At 46.1% G+C, this 10,488-nt stretch overlaps 1 protein-coding gene across 1 annotated transcript; it reads right to left on the bottom strand.

The window, feature by feature from the left end:
• Positions 1-1,317: 1,317 nt before the first annotated feature.
• LOC308074463 (SLIT and NTRK-like protein 3) lies at positions 1,318-9,995 on the bottom strand (the record flags this gene model as incomplete). The annotated part of the gene is made up of 6 exons (XM_080413906.1): positions 1,318-2,472; positions 3,645-3,864; positions 7,638-8,567; positions 8,872-8,987; positions 9,280-9,531; positions 9,780-9,995. 6 exons carry the CDS (start codon positions 9,993-9,995, stop codon positions 1,318-1,320), a joined length of 2,889 nt encoding a protein of 962 aa, XP_080270032.1.
• Between the last annotated feature and the right edge of the window lie 493 nt (positions 9,996-10,488).

Here is a 10,488-nt window from a genome sequence, read left to right as displayed (position 1 = left end):
TGTGGAGCGGAGGTCCTCGTGGCCCCATTAAGTCTATGACATTAAGAAATCCAAAAGGCATACTGTTCCGTGCTGTCCGTCTCTCTCTCTCTGTCTCACATCCAATAAGTAAGGTCTACAGTGCATCCCTTCCCCAGCACAAGCATACCAAGAACCCTGTTTCATCTCATCACTGAAACCAACTACTCCTGGATAAGCCAGAAAATATCCCTCCCTCTAGGCCTGGTGGAAGAAAAAAAAAGAAAAAAAGAAAGAAAACAAATCAGTTCATCCAGATTCACATCATCAAAATGAAACTCAGAGATTAAAAGTCAATTCAGCTTCATACAAGCACCTCCAATGTTCACAGAATGTAAGGGCAAAATGGCTATTTTTGGCTTATCCAGGGAATTGAGTGATTACTTCAGTGACTTTCAATTGGTCAGGTTCCTTTTCACTCAGCGTCTTGTCCGTTAGTAGTCAAACCCCTTTGTTTTAGATAAATAGATCTGTATTCATAGAAAAATAAGCATTAACCACACTGCTGGCTGTTCATTGCTAAGGCACTTGGCTATGTTCCGGCTTCTCTTGTTTTCTCTCTCCTCTCCCTTTATATACAGTACAAGCACGCAACCACCACACATATATATCTATCTATCTATATCTATCCATCTATCTATCTATATGCATATATACAGTATACCGTATATATAAATGATATACACATATAGATATGTAGATATAGATAGATACGGTATGTAATGTTCCTTCCCGATGTCACAGTTTGTGATTCTGTGTCTGATTCTGTTTATTTATTGAGGGTGAGAGCTGGTGTGTTTTTTTCCCCATCCAAACAGGCATTTCAGAATGTATGAACACCAACCTGCATCATTTTCATTCTCTCTGGCTTCTCTCTCTCTTTTTGTGGTGCTGGGAGTAGGAAAAACCCCACAAAAGCCCCGGCCTCAGTGCAGTACGATAAAGAGGCATAAAAATAATAATAATAATAACGATACAGTTGTAGCTCCTGCAAAAGTTTCGCCTCCGGGCACAGATCAGGGATCAGCTAATCCTTGCCAGATTCTGACCTTATAAGCCAATAGTGGGAAAAATACAAAACTGGCTTCAGCTCATTATCCAGGAATAAACAGAGTGTGTTTAGTGTAGTGTAGTGCCGCTCCTCCACAGTCTCCGCTCACAGGCACGGCAGCCTCTGGACTATACAGGAGTCATTGTTACCGGATGAGTCATCGTCAGAAGGGGGGATGAAGAGGAGAGAGGAGTAGATGAGAGGACGAGGAGGGAGGAAATAGTACTGGAGTAGGAGGAGATCAATGGTTAGAACTGGTAAGAGCGGTCCAGTACCTCCATGTAGTCCGGCGTGGTCCTCAGTCTGACGACCGCCTCTCCGGCTCCCAGCTCACTCTGGCTGTTGCTACCACCGCCTCCCGCCGAGCTGGCGGTGGTTACCACCGTTTGCTCTGGCCTGGCCTGGTCCTGTTTGGTGGGGTCCGGGGGTTGGTGCGGGTGAGGGTACCGGGGCGGGGGCCGAGCGTACCTGTCTGGCAGGTCTCGGAACTCGGGGGCGGGTATCCTGAAGAGGCAGTCCACCAAACCCACCTTCGGGGTGGGGCCCTGGCTGTCTATGACCGTCGGACAGAGGATCCCGTTTCCGTGGAGGCCGGCGAGGGGTCCCATTGCCCCGGTGACTGTGCTGATGGGCGACGGGGAAGACACTTCCAGAGTCCACTCCCTCTCCTTCCCTGTCGTTGAACGGTAGCCTCCTTCGCACTCTTTAGGTCCTGCAAACTGCTGTTGCTGCGGTTGTCGTTGCTTCACCGCTGCGTCCAGCTCCTCTTTGTAGGCGGGGCTGCTGCTGCACGCCAGTGCAGCCATGGAGGGGTCTGAGCCTTTGGATCCAGGCTGAGGGGGCAGGATGGTGTCATAGACGTGGTTGTGTTCCGGTGCAGGGAGAGGCGGTGTCTGTGGGAGGCCGTGGTGGTGGTGGTGGTGGTGGTGCGTCTGCTCAGTGAATATCCCGCACTCCATCTGAATCCCAGCGAGGTCCACCTCTCCCTGGCGGCGGAACGGCAGCTTGTCCCTCCTTCGCAAGGCGTAGGCGATCAGAGCCGCTGCAGCGAAGAACGCAGAGACAAACAGCACCAGCAGGCTGAGGACTAGCACCGACAATGGAATGGAATCCTTCCCCGGAGGGGGTGCCGGCCCCAGCCCCGGGCTGGGGTACCCAGCCGAGACCCCCTTGTCTGGGGCTGTGGAGGTGGCTGTCTGCTCCCCCTGCTCCTGGTCCTCCTGGCGCTCCAGCTCTGGGCAGAGAAGCTCCACGGAGAGGGAGCGGAGGTCTATGCCCGTGGTCTCGTCTGGGGAATGACAAACCACCTCTCCCACCACCACCACGGCGCTCAGCCCCTCCAGCCAACGCTTCAGGGGAGCTGCCTCACAGTTACACTCCCACGGGTTCTGCTGCAAATCCACCTGGAGAGGCACAAAACAAATCTGTCATCTCCCCTCATGTGTAATGGAAAACTGGTTCTCGTCCTGCTGCTACAGTATGTAATACAACTGTGACAGTGCTTTATCTCATATTGGGGTGTCACTTTGCAAAATGTAAACAAAAGTTGAAGATGCTCGCTGTTGATGCCTGCAGTTTTCTTCCTTGCAACTTTGTGAGTGTCACAAAATGTCTTCTGTTGAAGAACAGTCCAGTAGTTTGCTTTACAAATGTGAGAAGGTCTTACGAATATGACACATAGACAGTATCATTACAGAATTCCATATCTGTTTCCAGTGATGATGTGTGTCTCCAACATGTGTTGGAAAGAAATGCATCTGACACTGTTTTTGCTGCCTAATCATTTGATGAGCTATTACTATCAAGTCTATATTATCAAGCCATTTGAGTAATTAAAAAAAAGATAACACATTCGCCCAGTTTTTGCATAAAGACAAGATTGACAAATAATAATTGATGACTAATTCTCTCCACCAGTCATTTAGTCTTTTTTTTTTTTGCTTGAGCCTTTGTCCTCTAAAACGACTCTACTTGACTGATACATAGAAGCAATATGCTACTTAATCCATGTCTACTGTACAACAGATATAGATAATTAAGAAATCGAGTTAATATATTTGGCAAGTACCATACATGAGCCTTTTTGATCTGTTGACGCTGGTGCAGGGCATACTAATTTACAACTAGCAGAGCATAACAATCACCACCCAACCACATAGATACACAGATCAAGGGGACAGTACAACAGAAAGAATAAACAGTATAGTACTCTATGTAATGAACAAAGCTCATAAACCACCATTAAACTCCTTTTACAAGCAAAGCCAAATTTAATTTTAGTATGAGTTTCAGGCTCATTCTCCATTCTCACTTTACTTCATCCAGGAGAAGAGCCTTAATTAATTAAATCAGCGGAATTGGGGGTGAGTATGGCTAAATACTCTATATCCAAATGATAAAGTATGTTAAGTAGTGGTGCTCTAATTGAAGCAATCAATCACATAAACTGAGGTCATTATTAGAGCATGTGCTGTGTCCATCCCTAACCAATTTGCACTTCCTCTGATGTAGTCACGTCCTGGCCCCACTTTACGGCTATAGTTAAATATCTGACTGATACAGACAGTACACTCACCTGTACCAGGCCGGTGAGGTGTTCCAGCACACCCTCTACAGGTAGGCTCAGGAAGTGGTTGTTTCGAAGGTTCAGACGTGCTAGATTAATCCCAGAGAACACATGCAGCGGGAGGCTCCGTAGCAAGTTTGCATTTAGGAACAATAGCTGAAGGGAGGGCATGGAGTTAAAGGTCCCAGGATCCACCTCACGTATCTCATTGTATTCAAAATAAAGGTATCTATGAAGAGAAGAAGACAGTGTTCAGTTAATTTCAGTGACTTTCAATTAATTTGTCCAATTTGTAAAGAGACAATACCAGACAAACCGGTAAAAAGTGTTGGTTGGGGGCTGATGCTGTTGTCATGTTTATTTCTTATTACTAGAGGTTCGGGCTGCTACGCGGCCCTCACATCTAGAGTTCACAGCTACATCGCATGGCCGAACCAATATTAAACCCATAATGGAGATCTCTGTATCTGTCAGTCCTTGCCCTTTCATGCCCATATATGGAGTTCGCTGATGTCATCAGAGATGCCCATATATGGGCATGCCCCCTTTTGTGCCATATGGAGCTGACTGATTTGTTTGTGCCTGATGACATGACGACACATTGAGGTTAGACGACAACACACTCCATATTTGGACGTAGCGTATATGGTTATGGCTGAGTCATAATGACATGAGTGTGACAACGTGGTCCGTCCGTCCGGCCCGGCTGCCGGCCGGCCGGTCCTTGCTTAAGCCAATTTTAATATAAGATAATGTTCTCTTTGAGCTAAACACAAGCTAAGCTCTGTGTGCGCATGCTTGCAAAGAAAACTAAAGAAGAGCTATGACAGGGATAGATTAAATGAACCATTGTCATGTTTAAGCAGAGAACCACAGAATTTCCATATGCCAATGCTTCTATGATGCTCCAAGACAGTCCAATTTGTGTGCGTGAAAATTTGACATTATTCCCTATATGACCAGAAATGAGAGAATCTATAGAGTTTGTTCCCTTTCCTAAATCAGTGATGCACCACTAACGTACATTTGCTCTGAGAATGTACTGGGGAAAAATGGAAATGAAGCTCATATTGGAGTAAAAGCCCCCCCCCACCTCTTTCTCTGTCTCACTGTGTCTCTCTGTGTGTCTCTCTCTCTCTCTGTGTCTCTCTCTCTCTCTCTCTCTCTCTCTCTCTCTCTCTCTCTCTCTCTCTATCTCTCTCTCTCTCTCTCTCTCTCTCTCTCTCTCTATCTCTCTCTCTCTCTCTCTCTCTCTCTCTCTCTCACACACACACACACGCGCGCGCGCACACGCATGCACACACACACACACGCACACACGCACGCGCACACACACACACACACACACACACACACACACACACACACACACACACACACACACACACACACACACACACACACACACACACACACACACACACACACACACACACACACACACACACACACACAATTGAGTCCACAGAGCCATCCATTTATTGTCAGTATAGCAGCTCCAGGTTGTACGTCTTGATTATACCACACATCAGAGTCGGGCTCCTACAGTTTTTACCTTTGGGAGAGTTGTTGTTCTTGTTCACAAATATTGGTTAAATAATTTTATCACAGGCCAGAGGGATAGCATAGTGAAATTAGTCAGATGGAAATGTTGCAGACCATTATTCTTGTTGACAAGATGGATGTGTGTTAGTGAAGCATGGGTATTGAATATGAAAAAACAAACAAAGTCATAGCCAGATTAGGCCATTTGTGGATGTTGTTCATTCAGAGTGTGCATTATTTCAGATATTAATATTAATGCACAGGTGATAAGAGGTATTTGATTTGCTGTGCACTTTAACTGTTACTGTTTCAGCTGATAACTGCATGTGGGTGATCACATTAACTCACATAATGTTAAATTGATAGGCTAATAAGGACGGTAGGCATTTCATACTTCCATATATCATAGACCTCTCATGTTAACATCAACAACATTCATTATGATACTGTAGTGGGTAGTGGGTAGACAGACATAATATAATCCACATATTGTCATTGTTCAAGGAGCACTTCACCCATTTTCAACTTTGTCCTCATATAATTGTTCCTCCTCACTAATGCTCATTTTCAGATGGCACAATTCTCATCTACTCACTCTCATTGGTGGGCTTTGGACAGTTCAGAAACCTGCCTAACAATGACATCATCGATGGGGATTACAAGCTACTGTAATAGGAATTACAGCCTTAGTATTTGAAATCTTGTTTTAAATGACCAAACCTGCCTACCGATGATGTCACTGGTAGGCAGGTTGCTGAACTGTCCACAGCGCTCATCTGAGACACAAAGTGAGTAGACAGAAATGTCTAATGAGCCAACCCGTTCTCACAACCAAGATGTCACATTTTGCAGCTCTGTCAGTAGCCCTAAAATGTCAACATTTGACATGAAGTGTCAATCCACTGACATCGCAATTTGACAAAACTATGCCTAAACCGTCAGATATTACAGCTCTGTAATTTTTCCTCCACTATTCTATTCCACTATTCCACTATATACTAGTCACTATAGTACTACTATTTGTGAGAATGTGTTGCATGAGCATAGTGAGGACCAATTATATGAAGATGGGATGAAAATGGGTTAAGTGGTCCTTTAACACTTACCGGTGCATGATTATGTGTGTGTATGTGTTTTAGCTGCACCAGTCAGTTGTGTTGTTTTTCTATGCCAGTGTATTGTTAACCTTCACAGCTAAAGTGGCTACAGCTCTCTCTTGAGAAAGAAGAATGGTGTCATTCTGTGAAATCCCACCATCAATACAATGACTATCAACCATTAGATTGTTTTGTTGATTTTTTTTCCCCCTCTCCAATGATTTCAGTCTGACTTGAAATGGATAACAGGATATTTAGGAATCTAATATTTGGCATGCAAGTAGTTACATACATTTCTATAAACGTATGTGGCAATAGCAACAATAAGTGATAGTACTGCTTAAAATGACCTTTTAAAACATTTTGAAATAAATGCTTTCATACCCACTGTCTAACGGGAAGGCTGGTGCCAATTTCTCAGCAACAAAAAATCCGCCTTGTAATCTTTTAGACTGTCCCAAGACGCTCTTTATAAGTGATCAATAGGGTAAGCTTCTAAAAGTCCTGAACCTTTCCTTCAAATAAAGTGAGCGTCACTTTGAGCTGGACACTAGCACTGGAGCCAAGATTGCTAAAGACTTTCAGTAAAATATGACAAAATATGCAAATCACTGCAATGGAGTTAGTATGCATCACAGTTTTTCCAGTAACAACACATTTGCAGTAGAGAACCCCTCTAATTTCTACAGCATAAAAGATACCCCACAGTCTTTATCAAATACTGCACTGTTTATTCGGATTAGAGGTAATATTTACATAACATACTTGCTAAGGTCTGCATACACTATTTGCATATCTCCGCAAGCCTAATCTCTGACAACGATACATGTAGAGTGAATGTTGCTTTCATAAAAGCCCCCCCATGTAACAGCTCATTCCTGGCATGTACCAGACATTTGAGCACCCTATCAACACTTGCGTATGCAAATAAAGCATGCATTCATTCTCACTTTGTCAGTCACACAGTAATTTTCAGCAGGCTGCCACCCCCACAGAGACATACCATCATGCACCGTTGCTAACAAATTACACTGCTGGAGAAGAAGTAGCGTCTTTCAATTCAATTTCAACTAAAGCAGCTTCCTAATCAGATCCTCATCCATGCCAGGCAATTTGAAGCATTTGAAAAAGGAATGTATTGTTTTTGCGCCGTTATTGCGCTGAAATTCAGTTTCACACATTAAATCACAGATGCATGAATATGTGAGCTAAAATGGGATTTTAGTTCATGGCTGTATCTCAAGTGCACAGAATTTAATGCCAAATGTATTTAACACGCATGGGATAAAACATGCCAAAATATCTCACCAATTTGCAACACATCAAAGATGCTTTTGTGTAGGTGTTAAATAAATCCTACCTGAGGTTCTGAAGGCCCAGGAACATGTCAGGGCTCAGCTTCTCCAGGTTATTCCCATTCAGGTAGAGGCTCCTCAGACTTGGGAGACTGGAAAAGGCCCCCTCCTGGAGGTAGGAGATACGGTTGTTCCCAAGGTGGAGAAGGTCTAGGCTGGAGAAGTTCCAGAAGTCTGACCGGTAGATCCTCTGGATTAGGTTCCCGCTCAGGTAGAGCTTGCGGCCATTGAGTGGTCGCGGTGTGAGCTGGGATACATTGAGGAAGCCACTTTCCTTACAGTTGACAGTCAGACCCAGGTCTGTGATGTGCAGGTTACAGGTGCAACCCAGGGGGCAGATGATGGGGATCGGGGGCCGGGTCTGGTAACCAGCCACGGGGGGGTTCTGGTTGGGCAGCAGGCTGCGGGGTGTGGGGGGTGTCCTGGAGGGCCGCGGCCTCTTGGTTGGCCGGGGTTGCCTCTCTCTCTCTCTACGCTCTGCTGAGGAGGAGGAGGAAGACGTGGATGAGGTGTGTGTGTTCTGGCGGGAGCCGTGGACCATGGAGGAGGGTTTAGTGGGTCTCACTCTGCCGGGGTGAGAATTGGGCTTAGAGTTAGGCGGCGGATGTTGGGGCTGCGACCCGCCAGGCAGACCTCCTCCTTCCGCTTGCAACTCTTTATCCGGGAGGTCAGCACATAGCTCTTTCCGGGGAATCTCTCGCAGGTCCTTGCCATGGAGGTGGAAAGGGTACTCGCAGGTGACGTCCCCCACCACGGCCGTGTACGGGATCTGAGCCAGCCACTGCTGCAGTTGCACTGCCTCACAGCCACAGTTCCAGGGGTTCTCTTCTAGTTGGATCTCCATCAGGGAGCGGCCCACATACTCCAGGGTCCCAGCATATGCCAGGCTCTTCAGACGGTTTCCCCGCAGATCCAGGTGGGTCAGAGACACAGATCTGGAGCAGGAGGGAGGGGGCAGACAAGTGTACATTAATGGAAAAATGTGGAGCAAATGTAAAATGTAGAGCAAGTGCAATAAAAAACTAACAAACGGTTCACAGTTATTACTGTTCAAGTATTTCTTTTTATTTGATGATTTATCCCACCCTTACAACAGTGAAAAAGCCTGAAAAAAAGAAATAATTAAATATCTGTCCCTCGTGGGAAACAGACCAGTTGGAAATTGTATCCGGTGCTATTTTTACTTACAGCGGACCTCCGCAATTCAGCAGCTTTGCAATATGATAATCAGATTCTAACCTGAACAGATGAGCCGGCAAGACAGGGATCAGGTTGTCGTTGAGGATGAGAACCCGGAGCTTGTAGAGAAACCTTAGAGCCCCACTGTCGATGCGCTTGATCACGTTGTAGTCCGCCTGCAGGTTGGCAAAAAAACCTGATGAAGTAGATGGATGAAGTAGATGTAACTGCTGCAATGGGAAAGCAAATTGAACATAGCAGGAACAGCAGAACGGTAGCAAAACCCATTTATTTGAAGAGGGAGAAAACATGGCAAAAACTCACACAGGGCTTGATAAGCCTCTTTCAGTGCAGCCACCTGGTAACTATTGACCATTACTATTTCTTTAATTTGCAGCAATCTCTGACATTTGGTCAGTAATCCTGTCAATTATGGATAATCAACATGGAGTATCATCCCAAGCCTACCTGGAGGTATTCCAGAGCCTCTAGGCCAGCAAATGTGTCATTTCGAAACAACTCCAGTTTGTTTTCGTGGAGGTACAGACGTCTCAGCTTTGCCAACCCATGGAATGCTCCCACCCGGATGTCCTGGAGTGCATTGTTTCCGAGGTTTATCGACACTGCGTTGCCAAGGTGCTGAAATCCGTTGCTATAGAGACGCCTAAGAGAGTTCCTCTGCAGGTTCAGTTTGAAGGGGCGGACCCACGACTGTGACACCTGAGTGATTAATTAGTGGATTGATTGGTTATCTTAGTAATTACACCAATATGATAATAGAGAAACACCCATAAGCCGCGTTAGACACGGAATATTAAGACTTAGAGATAGTGTATTAATAAGACTGAGATTATCCCCCACCCACATGATTAAAATAACACACGCAGTGCAGCAGCGCTGCCATGTCCTGCGCATGTGACAGAACACATGAATAGTAATGACACGACGTTACAATGTCACAACATTACCTGGCTGACATTGGTGAAGCTCCGTCCGTCACAGTGCACATGCAGGACGCCTTCTTTGACTTCGCACGCGCAGGGCTCAAAGCACGGCTCGTCCACTTCCTCCTCAGAGCTGTCCACCAGAGGGGTGTGTGTGGAGGTGGGGGTGGGGGTGGGTGTGTGCGAGGCCTGGGACAGACACACACACCCCAGGGCCACTGCCAGAGCGACCCACTGCATTCTCCGGCTTCTCCCTCTCTCAGCTCAGCAGCCCGGGGCAGCAGCCCAGCATCGACCCTTCACCGCACTGCACACACATAGGGACATACATGCACATGCAATGCATGGACATGTGTGCAGGCACAACGATGCAATCCAAGAACATGTGCACGCACGCACGCATGCATGCACACACGCACACACACACACACACACACACACACACACACACACACACACACACACACACACACACACACACACACACACACACACACACACACACACACACACAGTTAAGGTAATACGTACAGTATAGGCGGTAAAATGTCATTAATCACAAAGATGAGCTCAGGACAAATCAGACTCATGATGTACTGCAGGCCTACTACCACAGACAGAGAATGACATTTAAATCACGTGCAGTAGAATGCCAGGGCAAAATAATGACATTAAATTGCACTAATGATGGCTAGGTCTCCTGGCGACCCCAGGAGTCACAGCAGTTTGAACA

Source organism: Gymnoscopelus braueri, assembly GCF_963280865.1.
Source record: "Gymnoscopelus braueri genome assembly, chromosome: 19".
Lineage (NCBI taxonomy): Eukaryota > Metazoa > Chordata > Actinopteri > Myctophiformes > Myctophidae > Gymnoscopelus > Gymnoscopelus braueri.
This window is presented reverse-complemented; position numbering and strand designations above follow the sequence as displayed.